We start from the raw sequence: 26,957 nt of genomic DNA, 5'->3' as shown, positions 1-26,957 counted from the left end.
ACCGAGATGGCAACGTCCATTGTTCTGGACCCGGCGATTTCCGGCGTTAGCCAGATGTGTGTTGAGGTACAAGGGGAAGAAATTTCTTCAGAGGAATTCAACAACGGTGCAGACTGGTCGCACGTTGGCCGGCGTATAAAGACCTTGGCCGGCGAAGGGTTTGCCGCTCGCCAGTCAACACCTACGACGAAGAACTTTGCCAGGAACGTGAAAGCTTCGATGACGAGGGCAGCAAGGATGCCGGACGCCCTACCACGAGAGGAGACCAAGGTGATAGTGCGGCCTCGGGGAGGCCTTAACATCGCGAGGACTCAGATTGCCACCGTGGCATCGGCCATCATGACGGCGACGAACGTTTCAAGGGACGACGGGGCAGCGGATACTTTCTGCCCAACTTACAACTAAACATTATGGTGGTGAGTACCCCCGATGATACACGTGCTTCACGTTACGCTGAGATAAAATCGATCTGCATTGGTGGCACAGAACACGTGGTTGGCGCATATCAAACCGCGCCATACGGCACCGTTAAAGGCGTTATTAGAGGTATCCCAATAGAGGACTCACCGGCCACAATCGACCGGAACATTATCACTTCGAGAAATCCCTTGGCACTTGGCGCAAAGAGGATTGGCAGCTCGACCACAGTCATCGTGGCTTTCAGGGGCCTGAAGGTCCCGAATTACGTGTGCTATGGCCCCGTTCTTACCAGGTGCAGCCTATATCGAAAACAATTCGAAGTATGTAAGCAGTGCGGAACGGTGGGTCACCGCTGCGATGTTTGTCCAAACCCCCACGTGAAAGCTTGCTTCGCTTGCGGGGCCGCTGACCCCAAAAAAGATCATAGATGCACTCCCACTTGCAAATTGTGCAGAGGGCAACATCTGACCGGTGCCAAGGTTTGTAAGAATAGGTACAAGACCCCATACGTAGTTAAAAAGAGGCAATGGGAGCGCAAGATGGCCGAACTACAAGCGCAGCAGCCACAACTAGCTTCTCTCAGAGCTGAGGAATTTCCATCGCTGATGTCAAGACCTGTAACACCTGCCGGCCCAGCTGGTGGCCACGCGTCCGTCTCAAAGAGCAGGGTCAGCAAGAATAGACAGCGTAGCGTTAGCCGTAAGCGATCACAGTCACGTGACCGCGTGAGCTGGGCCGATGCAGCAAGGCACGATGCCAAGAAAGCACAGGGGGGTACCACCACCACCACCACCTCTAATAGCACCGCAACCTGTAAGACCGTTAGCACCATCAAGAACGCCGACGGCAACAACAGCAAGTCGAGGGAAGACGAGGTGATGAGGACGTTGAAGGAAGCCAACGAGGCCCTCCGGCGCGAAAACAACGAGCTCATGATGAAAGTGAGTAGGCACGAGGCCACTATTAGCAAGATGGCAAACGAGATCGCGACAATCAAGAGCCTTCTGACTACTCATTTCACCAGCAACGAAACACCCCAGTCAGTATTATGTGACATCACACCGAGTAATCACAGTGCTGTACCACCAACATCCGCCGAGAAGGAACCGGCACCCAAGAGACGGGCAATCGAGAACCCGAAGAAGAGGAAGCTTAATGACCGGGTGGACAACCTGAAAGATAAGGTTGACCACATCGAGGAACATCTCGACGGGCTCGACAAATTATATTAAAACAACCTTTACCAAGATGATTAACGACAAGTTCGCCGCCATTGAGCTGATGTGTCAGCAGTTAACAAACGCAATACAGCAAATAACACAGCAGTACAATCCGCAACAATCATGGCCGCTTCAGCAGCAGCACCAACTACAACAACAGTGAAGGGTCTCGTGACCTGGCACTGGAACTGTAACGGTTTCGCTAGTAAGAAGGCAGTCTTGCAGCAACACATAACACAAGTAGCACGCAAGCCCGACATCATCCTGATACAAGAGACTCGCATTGATGCGGTATCACTACCTGGTTATCGGGTATACGCCAAGTCTCCGAAGGTCACCGGTGGTAGAGGGATATGCACATTGGTTCGCAAGGGACTCACCTTCATTGAGCATGAGTTGCAAAACAGTAAAATTGAATACACTCTCATCGAGGTCGTTATGGGCAAGAAACAAAAGAACAGCACTTTTCTGCTCAACGTCTACAGCAGCCCTTTACACAAGAAACAGAAATTCAAGACGCTCCTTCACATAGCAAGCACAGTGGCGGGGAATCACAGGCTCGTCGCCTGCGGGGACTTCAACGCGGCGCACCCGGCATGGGGATATAACAAGCAATTGGCCAAGGGGCGCGACCTGTTCCAAGACACAATAGACCTGGGCTTCACCCTCATCACAGACCCGACTGATCCTACGAGGATTGGGAACTCTGTGTCCAGAGACACGACGCCGGACCTCACGTTTGTGAAGAACGACGAGAAGGGCAGTATCTCCTGGCACAACACGAGGTGTGAGCTCGGTAGCGACCACTACATCGTAGAGGTCATCATACCAGAGGAGATCAAGGCCTCGCAGGACACCAGAAAACATAATTTTACGGATTGGGATGCCTTCCGTAGCCTATTACCAACGGAGGTGGAGGAAATCGAGAACATAGCAGAATGGTCAGCCCATATCGCGGGGAAGATCAAGGAGGCGACCAAGGTCATAGAAACGGATGAAAAGGTTGACAAGGTTGACAGCCGCCTGGCGCATTTAATCGCGGCAAAGCACTCTATCCTAAATAGATGGAAGAAGCAACGACTCCACTGGCGCCTCAGGAAGAAGGTGGCGGAGCTGAATCGCGCCATCGAAGCCCATTGTCGGGTGCTCTGCACGCAACAGTGGAACGAAATCTGTAGCGCCGCAGACGGCCAAATGCATTGCGGTAGGACCTGGAACTTATTGCGGCATCTGCTCGACGAGACTAAAACAAAATCCCACCAACGCGACCACCTCGCAAAGATCATTTACAGATTAGTCAAAGAATACGGGGAACCCGAAGTAATCAGACGTATAGACAGCAAGTACCTCCCAATTACACCCACGGATAGCCATCCCGAGTACAGCGGTCAAGCTAACGAGAAGCTGGACCGCGACATCAGCGTCGAGGAGGTTCGAGCGGCCCTGCACCAACTAAACAGCAGGTCAGCGGTCGGCCCAGATAACATCTCGAACAGAGCACTCAAGAACCTCAGCGATGTGGCGATCAAGAACCTCACCGGTTATTACAATAAGTGCTGGAGGGCGGGATCACTGCCCCAGCAGTGGAAGACTGCCAAAACAATCCTTATTCCCAAACCAGGCAGGCCACCAAACACGGACAACCTCCGGCCCATCTCGCTCACGTCCTGCGTGGGCAAGGTGTTGGAGCACGTCCTCATGTGTAGGTGGCAGGATTACCTGGAGGAGTCGGGACTTTATCCCACCACGATCATCGGGTTTCGCCGTTCCCTCAGCACCCAAGATGCGATGATTCTCTTGAAAAACGATATCATTGACGCTGATACCTGAACGAAAGATAACAAGGCTATCCTAGGGCTGGACCTGCAGAGCGCCTTCGACAAAGTGAAACACTCTGCGATCCTAGCCCAGGTGTCCACACTCAACATGGGCACAAGAACGTACAATTACATCAGGAACTTTCTGACGGGGCGGACTACCGAGCTCTATGCCGGAGATCTACGGCTCCAACCGAAAAGGCTCGGCAGTGTCGGGACCCCCCAGGGCTCGGTCATCTCCCCGTTGTTATTCAACCTCGTTATGATCGGGGTGGCCAAGCGACTCTCTCGAATTGAGGGGGTCCGGCACACTATCTATGCCGATGAAATCACGCTGTGGGTTTCGGGAGGCAGCGATGGTCACATTGAGACCACCCTGCAAGAAGCCGTCGACACGATCGAAGACCAGCTAAACGGATCCGGATTGATCTGCTCACCGGCCAAGTCAGAACTCCTCGTGTTACCACCAAAGTACGTCAGACGCAACAAAAGCGAACCGAGGGATTACGAGGCCATCAAGATCGTCACGAGGAACGGTCAAGTGATCCCTGAGGTCGACAAAATCCGGGTGCTTGGCATGATTATAGACAAGCGACGGGGCAACGGCGAGACCATTTCCCGTCTTACAGCCAAGATTACCAACGCAATACGCCTCATCCGACGATTCGCCAACCGCAAGGCCGGTATGAAAGAAGAAAGTTTGATTCGGCTTGTGCACTCCTTCGTAGTTAGCCACGTCACCTACGTTGCAGCCTTTCACAACTGGATGCAGTGTGAAAAGAATAAGATCAACGGCCTCATACGCCGAGCTTACAAGGCGGCGCTCGGCCTTTTCGAATGTACGGACACCAACAAGCTCCTGAAACTCGGGGTCCACAATACCCTTGAGGAACTTGCGGAAGCGCAACAGACTGCCCAGCTGGAGCGGCTCTCTATGACCGAGGCCGGTAGGCGTATACTTCATTACTTGGGCTTCACGCCCAGGTTGAAAAAGGCCACTAGTGACGTTCCTGTTCCTGACGGGACCCGATGCCGGATTCGGGTAGACCTCATCCCGAGAAACATGAACCCTGAGTTTAATAAGGAGCGAAGAGCGGCGAGGGCCAAATTCCTCATCGACTTTCATGCCAAGGATGCGCACGCCAGGTTCGTGGATGCGGCTGAATACCAGGGAGGCCACACGGCGTTCGTAGCTACTGTCATCGATGCGTCATCAGGCGCCACGAGGGCAGCGGCAAGCTTATGGGTCCCAGAGGCATGTCAGGCGGAGGAGGTAGCCATTGCCTTGGCCATTGCCGACCCCGGATGCCAAACGGTGCTGTGTGATTCCCGAAGTGCAGTGCGGAATTATGCCACGGGCAAAGTGTGCGGTGAGGCTGTGCACGTTCTGTGCTCGACTGACCTACAACGGGAAGAAAGGTATGTCAGACTCAGGTGGTTCCCGGCGCATGCGGGCAACGATGCGTCGGAGAAGCACGCTAACCACAACGAGACGGCACATGCAGTGGCGCGAGCGCTAACCAACCGCGCCGCTGCAACCGACCGTCCAACGTGGTGCAGTGCCAAAGACCACATGACAACATTCAATGAACTTACGCAGTTTTACCGCCTCGCTCGAAGGACTTTCCCACCCCCACACCCGGGACTGAGCCGAGAGGAGGCGGTGCTGTTTAGACAACTACAAACTGGTTCTTTACCATACTGGAAAAATTGCAGCGCAGCAGTAACAAATACGAGACGAGAAGGACGCAAACACAAGCGCTGACTAACAACTGTGTTTTATTGCTCTGAGCCAGCCTATATAAGAACTGGGTACAAAACAACAAAACAGAAACCAACACATCACCTCACGCATTCGTGGCACGATTATCGGAATTGTCTCCCGTTCCTCCAATCTTTCGTCCTATCATTGGTGTTCAGAAATGACATTTCTTTTTCACTAAGGCACACGGAGGGGTTGCTGACACACTTATCTGCGCATTTTGATATCGCCAGAGCTTCTGCTATCAACCTCGTGGTGGTGTCCCGACACTTACGAAGAATAACTGTGCTTTCAAGGGCAGGGGTGCAGCCTTTGCACTGGCTACAGTGTAAGGCGAGTTCCCCTGAGTTTGGGTTCCTTAGGTTCCTTTTGTGCTCTTGTAGCCTTGTGTGCAGACATCTCCCTGTTTGGCCTATATAGATGCTGCCGCACGAGAGGGGAATTGAATTCCCCTGTCGTGCGGCAGCATCTATATAGGCCAAACAGGGAGATGTCTGAACACAAGGCTACAAGAGCACAAAAGGAACCTAAGGAACCCAAACTCAGGGGAACTCGCCTTACACTGTAGCCAGTGCAAAGGCTGCACCCCTGCCCTTGAAAGCACAGTTATTCTTCGTAAGTGTCGGGACACCACCACGAGGTTGATAGCAGAAGCTCTGGCGATATCAAAATGCGCAGATAAGTGTGTCAGCAACCCCTCCGTGTGCCTTAGTGAAAAAGAAATGTCATTTCTGAACACCAATGATAGGACGAAAGATTGGAGGAACGGGAGACAATTCCGATAATCGTGCCACGAATGCGTGAGGTGATGTGTTGGTTTCTGTTTTGTTGTTTTGTACCCAGTTCTTATATAGGCTGGCTCAGAGCAATAAAACACAGTTGTTAGTCAGCGCTTGTGTTTGCGTCCTTCTCGTCTCGTATTTGTTACTGCTGCGCTGCAATTTTTCCAGTATGCAGAACCAACTAGCCAGTCACTATGTTTTAAGGTTCTTTACCAACCCCGGTGTTAATGACTCATCTATACCCAAACTTATATGAAAGTGATGTGTGTCGCGTGTGCCAGCGGGAGAGGGCAACTCTGACGCACATCCTATCAGACTGCACAAAATTCCCCGACGAGGCTTCTAAAAGCATAACGATTCCGCCGCGACTCGCGGCTGCGGCGGAATGCTCTGACCGTGACGTGCAAGCCTGGGCCGTCCAGCAGGTCTCGGCGGCTCTTGAGCGACAAAGGCCTCAGATCCTCCGCTGAGTTGCCACCTGGGCCCCCGTCACGGCGCCATTAGGTCATGATGCCATTAGGCCATGACGTAAATAAAGTTGTTCCTCCTCCTCCTCCTCCAGTCCCGACCCAAACGCATGCATTTTAAGCCACATTACCCGAAGCGCGCGAAAAGCTTGACCCGCTTAGAGCGAAGTAGCAAGCAGAGACATCGCCGAGCGGCGGCGACCGCTTAGCACATGCACTGTCAAATTAATACCGCTGACGAATTAGTCTCATGAAGGTACAGAAGAGGCCACAAAAATATCAAACCTACGACTGATGGCCTGCCTAGGAACGGGTACCAAGCGAGTGCCAAGTGCCTCCAGCTCTTTACAGCAGAGCGAACGGAAGCTGTCAAATTACATGGTGCAGCGTGCCCGAACCGTTAATCGCGGTCGCAATTGCATCGGTCGTGTCACCTGTGATAGAATCCACACGAAAATGGTTTTCCTGATGCTTTGCAATGCCAGAAAACCGCGGTCTCTTGGATGCCGAAAAGTGACCTAAAGACCGCGGGCCAACTTGCGCCATAGCATTCCATAGGATGCGCTCGGTGACCAAAGTTTTACCGCTCTATGAGCACTTCTGGTGCTGAAACGTGCCAAAAAGCACAAAAGAAGAGCCCCTCCGATTATGGACCCATTCACGCTTGCGAGTTGCAGAGGTTGTGCAAATGTTTTGGTTGAAAAGCGACAGTCGCAAATGGTCGCACTGGTCGAAGTGACAGTGGCAGCCCAGTCGCTCGGTGCTCGATTTCCAACATTACAAATGTGAGCTGCAAACCGCTGAATCAATCGACGAGCGAGCCGAGCTTTCGGCAATGACACCGACCATGCACACGCCCGCCAACGAACTGAGCTGCTCCCTGGCTGCCGTAGTTGTAGCTAAGCCTAACCGTTTCACATCTGCCAAAGCAGATGAAACTCTCGAAAGCACACGAACAATGTCATTCCAGAGAGTTTTCACTTCAAACAAAGAGGCAATGCGCAGGTCGCACTTGCAAGTGTGAAACGGCGTTTGTCGAGCTGCTGGCTGGTTGCAAGCGACTGCTGGTCGCATGCCTTTTGTCGTGCTCGACGAGAGGAGCTAGGTTAACAAATCGGGAAGACGACTTTGGGAAGCCGGTCTAGAAATTTGCTCGCCGCTCACCATAATTGGCCTGCATAGCAATAAAGCACCGCCCCTAGCTGCGTTGCACTTTTGACGGTGCAAATTGACTGATAACTTGCCAAAAACACGAAAAATCCGAGGGTCGCCAGTGTCGAGTCAGGCTGTCAGCATGGTGGGTCAATGCAACCATGGTGTTTCCCCAGCGATTTTCTCGAGCCGGCTATGCTTGATACGCGCCATCCGACTAGACAAACAGTGTAAATGCGTCGTAGGGTCATTGAATTTTCTTCCTAGGCATTTGTCAACGGCGCGGATGCGACGCAACGTGAACACCAATACTTGAACCGTAGAATTGGCATAGTGTAATCAACAACGGTGCGCCGAAAAACTCTCGCTTTGCAAACTTCATGGCTGCAAACCTCGGGAAAAAATTGCCCAGTAATCATGCAAAGTCCCTACTGCAAAACCGTGCAGTTTTCACGATTGCACTGCGTACCCATAACTCATCGTTTTTTGCATACAACAAACACAGCCCCAGACTCAAACCACGGCATTTGCAAGGCTTTCCAGCGTGATACTCTTGTAGCCTTCCGTGACCCCCCCCATAAAAGCGGCCACTCCCTTCGTGATTCGAAATACCCAATGGTTGAATGCATTGGCAGCGACCACAGCCTCGTGCAATGCTTGGTCAGATTCGTAAGAACTTGAACCCAGTAAGAACTTGAAACAGCCAAAGCTCACTGCCTTGTTTGCACTTGAATAAAGTTTTGCTTCCCTGAATAGATCGTATTTTGACATCCTCATAGTAGGGGTGCAATTAAAGCTCGACTACTTTAGTTTTTCTCGGGTGGTCACTTATATCGAATTACCACATATAACGAATTTTTTCGCCATCCCACTGCCTTCGTTATAACGAGGGATTACTGTACCACTGAACGCTTCGGCAGGTACAGAAACCTCAAAAATAAACATTCACTGAAGTGTTTTTGCACAGTTGTGATTTTCATCCGCGGTGCAGAAAACGGGGAGGAATAGTTTTGGGCCGGCACGGCAGCGCATTCGGTATAAATTGCAGACCGCAAAGGGTTAATGTTTGCTTAGATTTGGGCCCAATTTCATTATTAACGTAATCGGAATACCATCTGGTCCTGTTGCCATGTTACCAGTGACGTTCTTCTCTGCCCTTTTCCACTCTCTCTGTCCATTGCAGTAACCGGTCTACCCCCTCCAATAAGGTACACGCAACATTTCTTTGTTTAACTTTTGCTGCCATCATTGTTCGTACATGTTCCATTGCCTCATCCCCTTCTAGCCAAATACCTTGTTCTGTAACTAGAAGCCTGAGCTCATCATATTAATCTCATATTAATCTCACTTTTGCTTCCACTAATCGTACTTTCGGACTTCTTAAAGATAATTTAAGAGAGGCCGCAACACATGCAAAAAAAACTAGTGTATAGCACATTAATCCATCCGAAATTCAAATACGTGTCTGCGATTTGAAATCCTCATCAGACTTACATCATCAGTAACGTCAACGCCTTGCAAAACCATGCTGCACGATTCATCTTTTCCGATTACTCATGTTACACCAGCGTCCCGTCATTGAAATCTAAAACTGAGTTAGAAAACTTGGCACTTGGAAAATTTCCCGCCTATCACTTTTCCATAAGCTTTATCACCATCCTTACCTTCATGGTGAATTTTCAGCCACCATCAGTCATCTGATGATCCTTCATGATCATCCTTAACTGCAGTCATCCCATTAGGCATATTCTTTTTTACTGCGCAGAATAACCCAGTGGAATGACTTACAATCAGCCATTGCCACAGAATTTGACCTAAATAAGTTCCAACACCTTATTCACTCACGTTTCAACAGCAAAAAAGGGCTTTTCTTTATCCAGCATACTTTCTTCCGCCTTGTGTTCTTTTTATTTATTTTTTTCATTTGTACTTCAGCACACTTTTTCCGGCATTGTCTTTTTCTTGCGGTGCTGTTATTTATTCCTAAAATTTTCCTGCAATGTGCATTGCACCGACTCTTTTTGTGGATGCCTATTTTTCTTTAATATTTGTGATTTCTATGTTTTATTTTAGTTGATTATTATAACCTGTAACCAATGCCTTGTACCCGCACCCCCCCCATGTTGTACCTCGAATGAGGGCCTTTGGAGGTATTTTCAATAAATAAATAAATAAATAGACTAGTCTTATTGCTTATTGCATTTAGGTGTTTCCAGAATTTTTGGGCTGCTTTTCTATCCTTTTTATTTACTTTTGACATCCATTGGGCACCCTTTCTTCTGATTTTCCCATTGATCAAATAGGGTGCTTCCCTTCTACACTTTATGAAGGTATCCCATTTTCTGTCTGCTTCAGCTTCTGGTTCCCCCCACTTCTTGGAATATCTGTGTTCCCTGGGCGCTTCCCGACGTTTCTCTATGGCCTTCTTGACCTCCTCATCCCACCAACCGTTGGGTTTGCATTTTCTTTTCCCTTTTGTCTTTACTCGCACCTTGCCTGACTCGCACTTGAGCTAGCTCTAACTCAAGTAAACAAGTTAATATGGCATAAGTCCATTCTGTTTCATTGTCTTCAAACACTACTTTCTCATTTTGCTTGCCTGCTGCTTCCAATTGCAGAAGTGTTGCTGCTGCTTTTCTGAGCAAAAGTTCCCCTATGATTGTTCATCTCGCTTCAGCCCTACATTGGTTTCTCTTCTGAAACTCAACTTGATAGGTTTGTGGTCACTACTTCTGGAGCCATGGTCATCTATGCTCATTACCCCTAACTATTATACATCCTCTGTGACATAGGTGCATAATCTATCGTCAAGTGCAGACTCCCTACCTCCCATGTCATGAGCCCTTCACACTTCTCGGTACTGTTGCATACAGTAGAACCCCGCTGTTACGTTCCTCACTGCTGCGTTTTCCCGGCTGTTACGTTGTTTTTGTCCGGTCCCGGCATAGCTCAAATAGGATCCAATGTATTGGGCACCCCGCTGTTATGCTGTAGCTGTGAAAACATTCCCGCATAATAAGTCGCAACCTGGCACCCCGAACCCGGCCGGGCAACGCGCGCCAACCGCCATTTTGACGAGTCTTGGCCAGGCTTGTCTACGGAATCGGCTACAAGATCATGGCCTCCGAGATCACCCCCTTGCACGTGCGTGGGCAATCTCGGAGGCCATAAAAAGCCGCATGCGAGTTGGAGAGATTGCCACTAGATGGCCACTGCCTCGTCAGCCGAAGCGAGTAAAACCCCCCGGTGCCCGCGGGCCCACAGCAATCCAGTCTTTCTTGTTTGTGCGGTTCAACCCATCCGAGTTGTCCGTGTCCTCCCGTCGACACCTACGCTGCCTACGCCTCGTCGGGCCTCGCTAACACCGTGAGCGATTTGTCGTCCTTTGATGGCGTCGCGCAAGCGCAAAGCGCTTTCCCTCGAGGAAAAGCTGGATGTTCTCAACGCAGTCGACAGGCAGCCAGCGCGGAAAAGAGTCGACATCGCCAAGGATCTTGGTCTGCCATCCTCGACGCTTAACAGCATCGTCTCGAAGCGTGCCGAGATACAAGAGAATGCCGCGCTCTTCGGCCCAAAAGCTAAGCAGGCTCGTGGCACCAAGTATGGAAACCTCAATGAGTCGCTTCTTACTTGGTTTAAACAAGCTCGCGCTGCCGGTGTTAACTTCGACGGCAGCATTTTGCGCGAGAAGGCAATGGAAATAGCCGACCGACTGGGCATCAGTGACTTAGAGGCGTCAAATGGCTGGATCGACCGTTTCCGGAAGAGGCACGGCATCGCGTAAAAGACGGTATCTGGGGAAGCAGCAAGTGTAAACTTGGAAACAGTCGACGATTGGAAGGCCACACTATCTGCCATAATTGAGGGGTATGAGCCTCGTGACATTTACAATGCCGACGAAACGGGTCTTTTCTTTAGGGTGCAGCCATCCAAGTCGTTAAGCCTGAAGCGCGAAGCATGCCACGGAGGCAAATGCAGCAAAGAACGATTGACGGTGCTCCTTTGCTGCAACATGGATGGCTCGGACAAGCTGAAGCCATGGGTAATCGGAAAATACCGAAACCCACGGTGCTTAAAGAACATTCGCCTGCTGCCATGTCACTATAGAAGCAACAGTCGTGCATGAATGATGGGTTCTTTGTTCGAAGAATTTCTTGGTTACTTCGACAACAAGATGGACTCCCAGTGCAGGAGTGTTGTCCTTTTTCTGGACAATTGTGCTGCCCACCCGAGAGACCCGTCGTTTCTTCGGAACGTTAAGCTTGTTTTTTTTCCTGCAAACACTACAAGCCACTTGCAGCCGTTGGATGCCGGCGACATAAAGAACTTAAAGCACTCGTACAGGAAGTCCATCGTAAAGCGCTGTCTGGCGCGTATTGATCGCGGACAGCAGCCTACGATCGTTTCAATACTGGACGCTATGCACTACGTCGCTTCAGCGTGGACTGCAGTGAGCGCGTCAACTGCACAGCACTGCTTCGCGCGGTGCGGCTTTTGCATGGACGGCGGAGAGAAAACTGCCACGGAAGCTGAAGAGACGGAAGCAGCCTCTCATGATCAAGAGCTGAGTGAAGCTTTGAATGCGCTGGGTGCCACGGGAGTCACGTATGACGACTACGTCGCCGTGGATGCTGCTTGTCGTGACGTCCGAGTGTCAGAGTATCGCCGAGATCGTTGCAGACTCGGTCGCGAGTGAAGCCTCAGACTGTGATGACGACGAGGAGCGCGAGCCGCATGATTCCGGGGAGTTGGCGGACCCGAGCTTTGGAGAAGCCGTCGCGGCTCTGGACCTCCTCCGCAGGTACGTCGCACCTCAAAGCGACACTGAGAGCAATGCGGCTTTCCAGGCCATCGAGAAACGCGTGGTGTTTTCCAGCGAGCGGAAAAAACGGCAATCGACCATTCTCGATTTTTTTAAGACCTAAGCTCACTTGATGTCGAAATAAATTGTTTCAAGGGAAAGCTGCACTGTTTTCATTAATTTTCAGACCTTTCCTCACTGTTGTGTTTTCCCGGCTGTTACGTTTTTTTTTCGCGGTCCGGTGAAAAACGTATGAACATGGTTCCACTGTACAACTAAATCGTGCCTGTCACACATATCCCAACAAATGCTTCCTGTCGAATCTGTGTACCCATCCAGGTCTTCTATATGGGCGTTCATGTCGCCTAATATAATTATCTCGCCCTGTCCTCCTAGCTCATCAATGTCGTTTGCAATACGTTCTAACATTTTCCTGTTTTCCTCTTTGGCGTTAGCTCCTGTCCACAGGTATACCAAGCCAAGGAGTGTTTGCTTGCCTGCCACTTTTCCTTTTAGCCATAAATGTTTCTTGCATCCCAGTTTAACCTTTGGAAATTCATACTTTTATGAATGAATGCCCCAATTCCACCCCCCTTTCTGCTGCCCTCTGTTCTATTGCAATATTCCCATGCGTAGTCTGGGTTACAGGGTGGTTGCTCCATGTCCCTAATATGTGTTTTCGCTAACCCGTATACAATTAATTCCTCCTGCCTTAGCTGCTCTTCAATTTCCTCCCATTTCAGACTATTTCTGTAATAAACTGCACATCTCCAAGCAAAAACTTTAATAGCTACTGCCCTCTGTCACCCCTTATGAAGATTGAATAGCGTGCGCTAACAAGATGAACACAGGAAACTTGGAGAAGACGAAAGAAGCGCAACTTCCAACTTTAATAACATGAAAAAGATGCCAGACACTCTTTTATAGCTGCTGGGGTGTGAGGGTGTATGATATGATTAATAGAGGGAAACAACTTCAGCAAAAGAAAACACGTGGCGTAACATGGCTTATCATGCAGTCCAAAAAGCGGGATGTAACAACATGTGACCAAAGAGCGATAACGGTTGATATGATGTACAACAACATGGGCAGAGAAAGCGTAAGGAACAACACGACGGAAATGTAAATTATAAAACTTAAAAAGGCACATAAAGCGGCGTTTAAAGGCGCCTAAAAACAGAAAAAAAAAAGAAAAAATAACAACATAGGGGAATGCTTTATGTGCCTTTTCAAGTTTTTAAGGTGCTTGCCTTATCGTGCTAAAACTGCTAAAACTACAACACTCTGCGGCAGCACGCGAAAGCCACAACTAACACCCCTGCCTTTGAAAGCAACGAAACGCTAGAGCTGGCGATGCTGATGCCGATATGAACAGATAGAACTGGCGGGAGCTCGTGGCGGAGGAAAAATTTGACGATGGATGGTGGTTCAATCACCTAGCCATGACTTGTGAAATTTTACTCTTGTCTTGATTTTAGCCACCAATCAGATAACCTTTGCTTGGTTACTTCTACCCACTTAAAATCTACTTTCCCTTCACTGTCCTTAAACCCCAATGCCTTGGATAAATCAGCCCCACTGCTTTCCACTGTAGGGTGAAGCCCTTTACAGAAAAGTATCAAGTGTTCAGCCGTTTCCTCCTCCTCTCCGCACGCAACGCACAACGTGTCTATCTCGTGATACCTGACTCTAAACGTCTTAGTCCGGAAAACTCCCGTCCTGGCCCGAAACAACAAAGAGCTTCCCCTATAATTATCATAGATATTTTCTTTGGCAATTTCCTGCTTAAAGATCCTGTATGTTCCCAGTGCCCATTTCGTCAGCATCCCTGTTTTGTGGTTTGGGGTTGTTGCGCATGCGCTCTGTTGTCGAAGGAAGGAGGCGTTGGTGCAATAAACCAGTTGTTAGTCTGCGCTTGTCTCGTGTGATTCTTCGCTCTTGTCCTGTCCTTTTTGCACAGTTATTCATTGTTTCCATTATGCCGTACCAACTAGCCCTTCACCGCACTCTTCTAGATTTCTCTGAGATGAGTGTGCAAGGAAACTGCATGCTCTGGGGCAACCGTGTGTTGGTCCCTGCGTCCCACCAGGGCAATGTCTTAAGGCTGCTTCATGAGGGCCATCCAGGGATATCCAAGATGAAAGCTGTAGTGCAGAGCCACGTATGGCGGCCTGCAATGGGTGACGATATCGTTGCTGCCATCCAGGGGTGCCCCACATGCCAGGAGCAGCAGCGAGTGTCACGGCCAATACCCGTCATGCCCTGGCCATTCCCGGACAGAGCCTGGTCAAGACTTCATGAGGACTATGCTGGGCCTTACCGGAACACTTTTTTTATTGCAGTGGATGCATTTTCTAAATGGATTGAGGTGTTCCCAGTTTCTTTGCCATCTGCAGAAGCCACCATTACGTGCTTGAGTGTCATGTTAACGAACCAGGGGTTACCCGACATTGTGGTGTCCGACAATGGTCCAGCGTTTGTTAGTGACGTGTATGCAACATTCTTGAGAAGAAGAATGGGGTGAGACGGATGCTGGTACCGCCGTACCATCCGGCGCCTAATGACGCTACAGGACGTGCCGTTCAGACCGTAAAGCGGAAGTTGCAGAAGGCTGGTCCTGGGGACCTTCGGGCACAAATTGCACGCTTCTTGCTGACTTATCGATCGACACCACATGAAGTCACGGGATGCAGTCCTGCAGAGCTACTGCTGGGATGAAAAATGAAGACTGCTATGGACCTGCTCCAACAGGATCTAAGGACCACCGTACAGCAAAAACAGCGCAAGCAGAAGATCAGATGCGACCAGCGAACGAAACCTCGGATTCAGGGACTGCCTGGGGATCAGGTATTTCCACAGAAACTTTCGGCCAGGGCCTGCATGCGTGCCGGCTGTAGTCACAGCTCAGGGAGCGTTTTCATCGGACCTCCAACTGGCAAACGGACAACGTTAGGACGCGGCATCATGATCATCTCCAGCAGGCAAGCCCGCTACCCCAGGTTGAGCATAACCAACCGTCCAGCACAGTCACGGACCCTGACGTTCCTGGGCCCAGTCCTGACATATTCAAGCCGGCAGGGCAAGTTGTGGCACCTGACTTGTCAGATTAGAGTTCTGAAATCTCCTGTCCAGGGGTATCAACTGAGGAACCAAGGCAGCCAACGGCTGCAGAAGGTACAGCGTCCCCTCGTCAAACACCTGTCACCACGCCTCCCCGATGGGGCACCAGGGTTCGTCGGCCTGTACAGTGCTACTACCCATAACTGAAGTGCTGCCATTGTTACACTTAATCACCTTATAATTGTTTGGGTTTTTTATTAACTTAGGGTGGGAGGGATGTGACGTTAATGGTCACTGGAGGGCGCCACCACATCGGTAAATAAAAAGGCACGCATGACTGGACTAGTCAGTGCGTGGTATGCCCTCGACTGGCGTGTCGTCTTTCACACGTGGCCGGGAAATGTTCCCAGCCCGGATTATCACAGTGTTTTTTTTTTTTTGCCTGCTGTACATGATGAGTCAGTTTCTGGGTGCTTATCACTTGTCCGTGTAGCGTGCAGCATTGTGCTCAGCTCCAGAAGAAGATGACATGCCCCAGCATATTCAGCAGGCGTGCGCCGATCAGAATTCGACAGAACCGGGCACAACCGATCGTGCAGCCGTTGAATTCTGATCTGCGCACACCCGCTGAGCGTGTTGGGGTATGTCGTCTTCTTCTGGAGCCGGGCACAATGCTGCACGCTACACCCGCATGTACTTATTCCGTGCGACAAGAAAAAATTACCTGCGGTTCAGCTACTGCTAAACCTGGTTAGAGAGCGAAAGCTGTGGTGTATCAGGCAACTAGACGCCACTTGGCATCTGTAAGGTTGAGTTGAGTTCCGTTCCCCACAACGGATAGGCAGTGTGCCCACCCTTGCAGGTAGCGGTTAAATGAATGGTAGATCACCAGAGGTTTGTCACCCAATGAATTCAGCCAAGCCACAGGTATTCTGCCACGTGCCCTCCCCACTGCCAGGCATGGTTAGAGTGTCCACCGATATATGTGCACTGCCAGGCATGGTTCGGGTGTCCACTGATATATGTGAGACAGTTACTGCACCATCTCCTTTCCTCAAAACCAATCTTGGATTTTCTTCCAAAGCTTGAAAGCAAAGCATAACTTGCTCCCTGGGACACCTCAGCTGCTATGGCCTATTGCTGCAGCGCCCCATGTCTGCCACAACCTTGTCAGCACTAACGCATACACACCACATCTCTCTCTCACCACCCTCACCTACCTCAAAGTGTCAATTCATTTATTTTACCAGAAGTTTGGACTAAAGAAGTTTGGGCTAAAAGCTGTGCAATCACAGCTTGGCATGGCCCAGACAACCTCTACAAGACAGTGCCGACATAGTTATTAACAATAGTTAAGAGAAACAATGGAAAGATATAGAATGGCAGATACTATACAATATTAACTTTGAGTAGTATTCAAAACACAAACAAGCTTAGTTTCTAAATATTATCAGAAATAACCCAAGAATACATCATACATACATATTTGAATAAAACTGTAGATTTGTACAATCATAACTGAAATCAAGATAGCATACAGGTACGAGAAATAATAGGTCAGTGAAGCAAACATATATCAGAAACGTGACTACTTATAGTTTGGAAAAGGATTCTTGAAGCTGTTTAAATGAAATTATCTTGGCATATTGATGCTGATTTAGTATTTGTGGGAGGTTGTGCTGCAATGACTGAAATTTGTAGATTGTGCGGAAATGCGGAATATGCCATAATTCAGTACTACGAGTAGGTATAACTGTTTTTTTGGGTGTAAGGCTTGCTCCAGTTGTGAGCCCTCCTTTCCTCAAAATCATCCAGTCTAGAACATTCTCAATGCCAATGGCAATGACACCTACAGTCTATAGCTTCAGTGCCGCATTTCTGCTACAACATTGTAAATGCCAAGGCAATCAGGGCACATCTGTCACTACCACCACGCACCCGTCCTTGTGCTTCCATGTTTGTCTCCTGTCCCGCTGTTTCTTCACCATGCAATACCAACTAGCCCGTCAACTTCACCATGCAATACCAACTAGCCCGTCAACTCGCTCTTCTAAACTACCACCACATAGGTTAAAGCAACAAACTTTGGCTGAGAGCCAAACTCTGTAGTATGTACACAAAACCACTGGAATTCAATAAACCATCTGTTGATCGTGTCCTCCCTCCTGTTTGCAAAAACCATATGTCATCTTTGCACTGCGTTTTGACCATAGAGGCCTGGCTGGGAGAGGGTTGGGAAGGTGGGAAAGAGCGCTGCTGTGAAACTTGGCTACCCCTAATGGAGAACCCTGCACGCTCGCTAGCAGGTGTCCATGGAGCTTAAAAGCAATAGCTGCAATCGCAATTAAGACCAGCACTCGGGGGTCTTATAGCAGGTCTCATACCACCTCAAATGTGCCGGCTCCGCATGTAGGTCAACACCCCAATTTTTGATGGCCCGTTTTGCAGGACGTCGGCACGCTTCAGTGAGTGTGATGAAGTTGAATGCATTCTATTTTTTTTTTTTTCTGGTATGGCCTTGAGTGTTTGAAAAACTACATGATTTTTAAAATGCCTATTCTGGCATTCAACTTGTTTTGTGCCCTAGAAGTATTCGAAATATTCGCTTCAAAATTATTCGGAGAAAATTACTATTCAATATAAATTCACTTCGAACCAAAACACCACTATTCGCACATGCCTACTCGTAAGTCATCATAATGTAGCAGCATGCAGCTAGCAGGCTTTGCCTTTTGGCACAGTTTCGTGCAATTGGCACAGCAATCACATCACTGTGACCTGAGTCTCTAGCTCAATCCACCTCTCTCGCTCTACCTTCAATTAAACCGGTGGAGATACCAAATTTTTCGCTGCCCTGTTCTTTCTTTCAAACGCTGCATATTGCCCCAGGACGTGCGGTACATGCTCTGTAATCCATATATGCTTGGTAAATAATTTATTAATACATTATTAATACCGAGTGATTTCAGTCTCGGTTTCTGGGTGCCGGGGTGTGCTGTGACGTCACACCTAGGGAAGAGCAGCAACTCTGGTCACGTGGGCCATAAAAGTTGCGACATACGGACTGCAGCGTCATCTGCTCTCGTACACATGCTGTGCATACCAGCGCCTTTCGAAACGGCAGCAAACTTGGTCGGTACTGTGATATGCTATGAAAAGCTAAGCGAGTAAGGGACGACACCGAGTTCTGAAACCAAGCGGCTCGCCTGGGCTGATATCAGTAGGAGTTTTTGCGTTGTATTTAGCTTTGCCACAGTATGCCAGCAACAATGCTCGGCGGACGTCTGTGTCAGTGGCCCGTAGCCATCAGCTGGCTGATCCTCTGGTGACATTACGACGACCCGATGCCTCACTGTCTCTACCGACCAATAACCGTCGCTGTCTTCACTTAATTTCGCTCGTGCAGCCGCACCACGAGCTGGTGGCTGCTAATTTGATATATCTTCCACTCGCTTTTTTCCTGCTGCTTGTTTAGCAAACAGTTCGCATATTCGCTAAATGAATGTTTTAAGATATTCTACAGAATTCGGCATTTATCGATGAGTATGTAATTCCCTCAGTAATGCGCCCATGACAAAGACTGCACCTCAGTGCTACTCATGTTTATATAGCTTTATGCACACAGGCAGAAACTGCGTGTTTGTTCAGCATGAAATGCAAGCTGCATATTATTTGGAATGAATATCTTTATTTTTGTGTCGCTTGTACCTTTACTTGTTTACGCAGTGCGATAACTCTGAAAGAATCTCCGAGGAATGTGGGCGCCAGCCTGGCAAATGCTTCACAGCCAGACTGTTGACACCGTGTAGGTCTAGAGTTTCTTGCTCGTTGCAACTGCTTATCGATATGTCCAATACTTGACTAAGTTTGCTTTATCTACCGTATTTACACGATTGTAAGTCGACTCGGATGTAAGTTGACACCCCCCCCCCCAAATCACATTTCCGAAAAGTAAAAAAAAACTTCCAAGGTTGTTCAAGCTTGCCTTGAATAGTTGAACGCAATAGCATTATCCAGTGGCTGCCGTTTATCGCCAGCCGCTATCGGCTGCCGCGCGCGAGCGTGCCCGCGGGCACATTCCAAAACGAAAATGTATTAGTCACTGGACTACTCGCCCACGCTTAACTTGCGCCATCGTCCTCACTAACGCTGCCGTCAAGATCGCTGCTGCGGTCCCACAGCACGTCGTTCTAACGTCGTCGTCCAGCGAAATCCCGCACTTCGCAAACAGATACATCACGAAATCGCGTGCACGCCTGTATCACCCGTTGCGAACGTCGAACTCTCGGCCTGGTGTGCGGCTGTTCGTTTCTTCAACGCAAAAAATGGCAGCCATCTTGAGTGTAGCCGTGAACGAGCACCAGTCGCTTGCCAGACCTGGAGCACAAATGACTGACAAAGCACTACATTAAAAACTTGCGAAACGCGGCCGGCAGTAGTCAAATGAGTCAGAGACAAAGAGAAACTACGCGTGAATGGCATTGGCTACCGACACTCCTCGGCACCGCTGCCGTTCCGAGTGGGGGTGCCGCCTCGATTGGAACAGCGGCCCTTCCATCAACTATCAATGCTCCCTTGAGTGCCGAGCGCGCATTTGAAAGTAAAAAGAAAACTTGTTGGACGCTTGAGCTTCCCGTAGAACGCGATTGCATTATCTGACCGCCGCTACTTATGAGCAACCGCAGTCAGCAGCCACGTGTGGGGAGTGTGGGGTGCCCAGTTTGCTGTTCATCGATAGGCGCCATCGGTCGCTGCTCGCGCGCACAGGGAAGGGATATGCTAGTTCTGCGCGTCGACATAGCAGCTGCTCAAGGCTAGCGCCAAGAGCGATGCGACGGAGCTGCGCAGCAAAAATGCAGCCACACTGTAGCATGCCCAATATCTCGTTTGCCTCGCCTTTACTTACAGAGCAGAACAGAGGCCCTTCCATCAACGTCAACGCTCCCTTGAGCACCGAGCGTGCATTTGAAAGTAAAAAAGAAAACTTGATGGACACTGGAGCTTCCCTTAGAACGCGACTGCGTTATCTGGCCGCCGCCACTTATCAGCAACCGCAGTCAGCAGCCACGTGTGGGGAGTGTGGGGTGCCCAGTTTGCTGTTCATCGATAGGCGCCATCGGCCGCTGCTCGCGCGCACAGGGAAGGGATATGCTAGTTCTGCGCGTCGACATAGCAGCTGCTCAAGGCCAGCGCCAAGAGCGATGCGACGGAGCTGCGCAGCAAAAATGCAGCCACACTGTAGCATGCCCAATTTCTCGTTTGTCTCGCCTTTACTTACAGAGCAGAACAGAGGCCCTTCCATCAACGTCAACGCTCCCTTGAGCACCGAGCGTGCATTTGAAAGTAAAAAAGAAAACTTGATGGACACTGGAGCTTCCCTTAGAACGCGACTGCGTTATCTGGCCGCCGCCACTTATCAGCAACCGCAGTCAGCAGCCACGTGTGGGGAGTGTGGGGTGCCCAGTTTGCTGTTCATCGATAGGCGCCATCGGCCGCTGCTCGCGCGCACAGGGAAGGGATATGCTAGTTCTGCGCGTCGACATAGCAGCTGCTCAAGGCCAGCGCCAAGAGCGATGCGACGGAGCTGCGCAGCAAAAATGCAGCCACACTGTAGCATGCCCAATTTCTCGTTTGTCTCGCCTTTACTTACAGAGCAGAACAGAGGCCCTTCCATCAACGTCAACGCTCCCTTGAGCACCGAGCGTGCATTTGAAAGTAAAAAAGAAAACTTGATGGACACTGGAGCTTCCCTTAGAACGCGACTGCGTTATCTGGCTGCCGCCACTTATCAGCAACCGCAGTCAGCAGCCACGTGTGGGGAGTGTGGGGTGCCCAGTTTGCTGTTCATCGATAGGCGCCATCGGCCGCTGCTCGCGCGCACAGGGAAGGGATATGCTAGTTCTGCGCGTCGACATAGCAGCTGCTCAAGGCCAGCGCCAAGAGTGATGCGACGGAGCTGCGCAGCAAAAATGCAGCCACACTGTAGCATGCCCAATATCTCGTTTGCCTCGCCTTTACTTACAGAGCAGAACAGAGGCCCTTCCATCAACGTCAACGCTCCCTTGAGCACCGAGCGTGCATTTGAAAGTAAAAAAGAAAACTTGATGGACACTGGAGCTTCCCTTAGAACGCGACTGCGTTATCTGGCCGCCGCCACTTATCAGCAACCGCAGTCAGCAGCCACGTGTGGGGAGTGTGGGTGCCCAGTTTGCTGTTCATCGATAGGCGCCATCGGCCGCTGCTCGCGCGCACAGGGAAGGGATATGCTACTTCTGCGCGTCGACATAGCAGCTGCTCAAGGCCAGCGCCAAGAGCGATGCGACGGAGCTGCGCAGCAAAAATGCAGCCACACTGTAGCATGCCCAATATCTCGTTTGCCTCGCCTTTACTTACAGAGCAGAACAGAGGCCCTTCCATCAACGTCAACGCTCCCTTGAGCACCGAGCGTGCATTTGAAAGTAAAAAAGAAAACTTGATGGACACTGGAGCTTCCCTTAGAACGCGACTGCGTTATCTGGCCGCCGCCACTTATCAGCAACCGCAGTCAGCAGCCACGTGTGGGGAGTGTGGGGTGCCCAGTTTGCTGTTCATCGATAGGCGCCATCGGCCGCTGCTCGCGCGCACAGGGAAGGGATATGCTAGTTCTGCGCGTCGACATAGCAGCTGCTCAAGGCCAGCGCCAAGAGCGATGCGACGGAGCTGCGCAGCAAAAATGCAGCCACACTGTAGCATGCCCAATTTCTCGTTTGTCTCGCCTTTACTTACAGAGCAGAACAGAGGCCCTTCCATCAACGTCAACGCTCCCTTGAGCACCGAGCGTGCATTTGAAAGTAAAAAAGAAAACTTGATGGACACTGGAGCTTCCCTTAGAACGCGACTGCGTTATCTGGCCGCTGCCACTTATCAGCAACCGCAGTCAGCAGCCACGTGTGGGGAGTGTGGGGTGCCCAGTTTGCTGTTCATCGATAGGCGCCATCGGCCGCTGCTCGCGCGCACAGGGAAGGGATATGCTAGTTCTGCGCGTCGACATAGCAGCTGCTCAAGGCCAGCGCCAAGAGCGATGCGACGGAGCTGCGCAGCAAAAATGCAGCCACACTGTAGCATGCCCAATATCTCGTTTGCCTCGCCTTTACTTACAGAGCAGAACAGAGGCCCTTCCATCAACGTCAACGCTCCCTTGAGCACCGAGCGTGCATTTGAAAGTAAAAAAGAAAACTTGATGGACACTGGAGCTTCCCTTAGAACGCGACTGCGTTATCTGGCCGCCGCCACTTATCAGCAACCGCAGTCAGCAGCCACGTGTGGGGAGTGTGGGGTGCCCAGTTTGCTGTTCATCGATAGGCGCCATCGGCCGCTGCTCGCGCGCACAGGGAAGGGATATGCTAGTTCTGCGCGTCGACATAGCAGCTGCTCAAGGCCAGCGCCAAGAGCGATGCGACGGAGCTGCGCAGCAAAAATGCAACCACGCTGTAGCATGCCCAATTTCTCGTTTGTCTCGCCTTTACTTACAGTGCGATGCTTTCGTTTCGATTGTAAGTCGACCCCCCACTTCGGATTTTCAAATTTATAAAAATAGGTCGACTTACAATCGTGTAAATACTGTAGATGTATGTTCGGCACCGATTTGCAATAATTAAAATAGGTTAATTTGTTGTCCACAACTCACAATGAACCTTGGCCTTAGTGAGGTTGTAGTCGGCCCGTAGAGAGCGCACTTTGTGCACAAGGTCCTGCATGAATGCTACCTTCCTCTCCAAGGAGTCATCCCTCGCTGGAAGCTGCAAGAGGATGATGAAAAAAGCCTCATGAAACCATAAGTTACACAGCCTGATTGGGTTGTTGGCCTTTGAATGGACCTCTCCATTGTAAAATGGCATATTATATGCCCACAGCAGGAAAAGGCCATATCCGAAATAAAACACTGTTCCTCATCTCATCTGCTCTCCCGATTCTCTGCCGACCACTGCTATGTTTGACTTCTCTTGGGACTTACTAAGAGACTATATCAATAAAGGCCGCGTTTGGGCGAGTTGGTTTTCCATGCTGAACGTAAAAGCGCAAGAAACAAGGACATAGAATAAGACAGACAACACGAGCGCTCACTTCCAACTGATTTTATTACATGCACGAAACAAAATTTTATACTCTTGATAATGCCTGCAAGGCATTACCACAGAGTGGTGGAAGATAGATAACAGTCATCGAGCATCACACTTGAACGATAAAAGATAGGACATCTCTTTTTGTGAGAGCAGAACTTCGTGTTGTCTGTCTTTTTCTATGTCCTTGTTTCTTGCGCTTTTACGTTCAGCAGACTATATCAGTTATCTCCCCTTTACTCTGCCCATATTTCCTTCTTGATTTAGACTAGGATATCGTAAAGAAGGGAAGTAGCCTAAAACTAATCAGGAGGAAATTCGTCAATGGCAAAAATCAAATGTATGCCATAAGAAACCAGGAGTGCAATGTCATTACCAATACGGACAAGGTAGTTAAAACGTTCAAAGAATTCTATACTGATCTCGACAGCAGCCGGAATAGTCAGGATGCTAATGATGAATCCAACGGTGTGGAGGAATAGGACATCCCACAGGTAATGAAAGGGGAAGTAAAGAAAGCTTTGCAAGCAATGCATAAGGATAAAGTGGCAGGTAAAGATCCAGTAACTGCAGATTTGTTGAAGGACGATGGAGACATTGTGCTAGAAAAAGTGGCCACGGCCACCCTGTATACACAGTGCTTCACGACCTCAAGCATACCAGAATCTTGGAAAAACAATAACATCACTTTAACCGATAAGAAAGAGGACATCAAGGATTTGAAAAATTATGGCCCACTCAGGCCACTGTTTGTCACTTACTAAAGTAATCGCTAACCAAATGAAACCAACCCTAAATTATTGTTATTATAAGTGATTTATTCAAAAACAAAATAAAACTGAAGGAAAGACGTTGCTAGCCACAGCATTTGCTATCGAAGCTTAAAATAATTGAGCTCCAGACAGCGGACGTCGTAGGTCCTGTGCCGCAGCATTGTCGCCTGCGGTGGTGATCTCCATCTCTCCGCCCTACGCCTTCTTCCTAACTTCTTTTCTCTCTCATACCTAAATCACGTTGTTGCGTTTGTGTCTTTCTTTCCTTTCTCTCGTCTTGTCCATTATCCTTAGATGGTTTCTTTTGTTGTTGTTGAATGTTTCGTTTCTCCCAAATGCCGCCTCGTATTTTCCTTTTTTTCATGTTAGAAATGTGACACGATACCTGCAATCGAAAACTACATCCCAAATTTGGCGTCTGCTACGACAGGACAAGGTTGGCTTTTTCGCTTTGATTTGTTACCAGTTGTTGTAGACACAATGAGTGCATCCGATTCGGTTTCGGCAGGAGAGTGCATGGGGCTCCAAGGTGCGGAGTTACGTGCTTGGGTAGAGGAGGAACTTAAGGAAGCGCAAGATGAGAGGGCAGCTGAGCGCGAAGCATCCAAGCAATGCTTGAAGAAGGATGTACAGAATTTTCAGTTACGAGTGAGACGAATCGAGGGTGGGGAGCGACGTGCAGGTGTTGACCCAAGTGCTCCTCCCAAGAACAAACCATTTCGGTCTATCAACCCTCATGGGCTCATTCCCATTTTTAATGAAGGTCGCGATGATCTGGAAGCGTACCTCAAGCGATTCGAGCACGTGGCTACTGGTCAAGGGTGGCCAACAGATAAGTGGGCCACAGCGTTGAGTTTATGTTTAGGAGGAGAGGCTCTTCCGAGTTTTCGGAAGGCTGTCGCCCGAGGACTCTCTCAACTACGAAAGGGCTAAGTTCGCTCTCTTGCAACGGTTCCAGTTCACGGCAGAGGGGTACAGAGAGAAATTTCGCCACAGTAAACCCCACGATGGCGAGATGGGTAGGCAGTACGCCTCAAGACTCCAAAGTCTTTTTGATCGGTGGATCGAAATGAGGGTATGAGATAAAACATTAGAAGAGGTTCGTGACATGACTGTTGCCAAAGAGTTTCTGAATAACTGCCATGCGTGTTTAGCGTCCTTTATTCGCGAGCGCGACTGCAAGACACTCGACGAGATTGCAGATGCTGCGGATTGTTTTCTTGAGGCGCAGCGCTAGACGAACCTCTTAAATTTCAAAGACAAGGGGGAGTTGAGTATGCCGAGAACGAAGGACAATACTTCAGGATCCAAACCCAGGCTCCAGTGCTTCTTGTGCAACAAAACTGGGCATAAAGCGTCGGACTGCTGTAGTCGGCCGAACCAACCATACTGCACGTTCTGCTGTAAGCAAGGACACGACATACAGACTTGTCTCCTGCGGTGCCATTGCCACAGAAAAGTCCGTGGAATTTGGTAGCAACTATGCTGCAGAAGAAGCGAGATGCACGGCTATCCCACTAGACAACTTTGGAGCAGGGTAGAAAGCATAAATCAGAAAACACACAAATAGCAACCACTATGGGATAGAGTGAGGAAAAAAAGAAAACCAGACCACTTCCATTTTGAGTAGGATAACATGAGCCTATTTCATGCTCTCAGTCTTGAGCTCAATTGATGCAGAGTGCAATAAATGCTCTATTTGCAATTGTCCTTTCACTGCATTTTTCATCTTTTCGGGGGGGGGGGCACTTGTGTTAAGAAGGTGAATTTCTGATAAGACAAACAAGTATTCTGGTCTCTTGAACAGCTGCATATCTTACTAGTACTGTGGAGGTTCAAGAAAAGGGCCTAACTGAAACTGAGGACAGCGCAGGGGGTCAGGGATCACACTCGGGTAAATCAAGAGGAAGAGATGGGCCTGGGCAGGGCATGTAATGTGAAGGCAAGATTGCCAAGAGAGGGAAGCGTTAGAAGGAGAAGGTTAAAGTGGTGGTCCCACTCCGGCAGGCTATGTTGCGCAAGTATCCTGTGCATTGTTTTTTTCACACAGCACAATAAAGACATAATTCGAAAGCTTAATGCATACACTGTCAGCCAATGCATACCACTAAAGAGTAGTAGCATAAGCAATTCGACCACGACAAAACCACAATGTCTGTGGAAATTGTCTGACAATTGAACTTGAAGCACCAAAAAAACAGTAAGAAATATAACAGCGTTAAAACATGTAGCCATAGAACAGACAAGGTTTACGAGACACAAGCGCTTGTCTGTTCTGTGGCTGCATATGTTAGTGCAGTTTGATTTCTTAGGTTCAGAATGCACCAACTCACCCAGACAGAAGGTTTAAGAAAAACGATACAAATGCGTCCTCTTTGCTTTCCTCTCCAGCATTTATTGCGTGGCCGATCACATTCGGCCGCTGCTAGCCTTGACTTGACGCAAAATTCCACAAGTGGGTTTTTGCCACATGACATCTGGTGTGAACAAAATGGCCGACCACTAGCTTCAGACAACCAAAGCGAGAAAGTGTGCTGTTTTTTTTCCTCGATCCTTCCATATTGTGTTACATACTTTACGCCCACACCCATGGCATTCTTCTTG

At 49.5% G+C, this 26,957-nt stretch overlaps 1 protein-coding gene across 1 annotated transcript in view; it reads right to left on the bottom strand.

Annotated features, from left to right (window-relative positions):
• ValRS (Valyl-tRNA synthetase) overlaps window positions 1-26,957 on the bottom strand; it is a 359,853-nt gene that overhangs the window by 64,523 nt on the left and 268,373 nt on the right. Inside the window, exon 23 of the mRNA XM_077651139.1 lies at window positions 23,148-23,259. Coding sequence (XP_077507265.1) covers window positions 23,148-23,259 — 112 coding nt within the window. The remainder of the gene's footprint in view (window positions 1-23,147; window positions 23,260-26,957) is intronic.

This window comes from Amblyomma americanum, chromosome 1 (genome assembly GCF_052857255.1).
Source record: "Amblyomma americanum isolate KBUSLIRL-KWMA chromosome 1, ASM5285725v1, whole genome shotgun sequence".
Lineage (NCBI taxonomy): Eukaryota > Metazoa > Arthropoda > Arachnida > Ixodida > Ixodidae > Amblyomma > Amblyomma americanum.
This window is presented reverse-complemented; position numbering and strand designations above follow the sequence as displayed.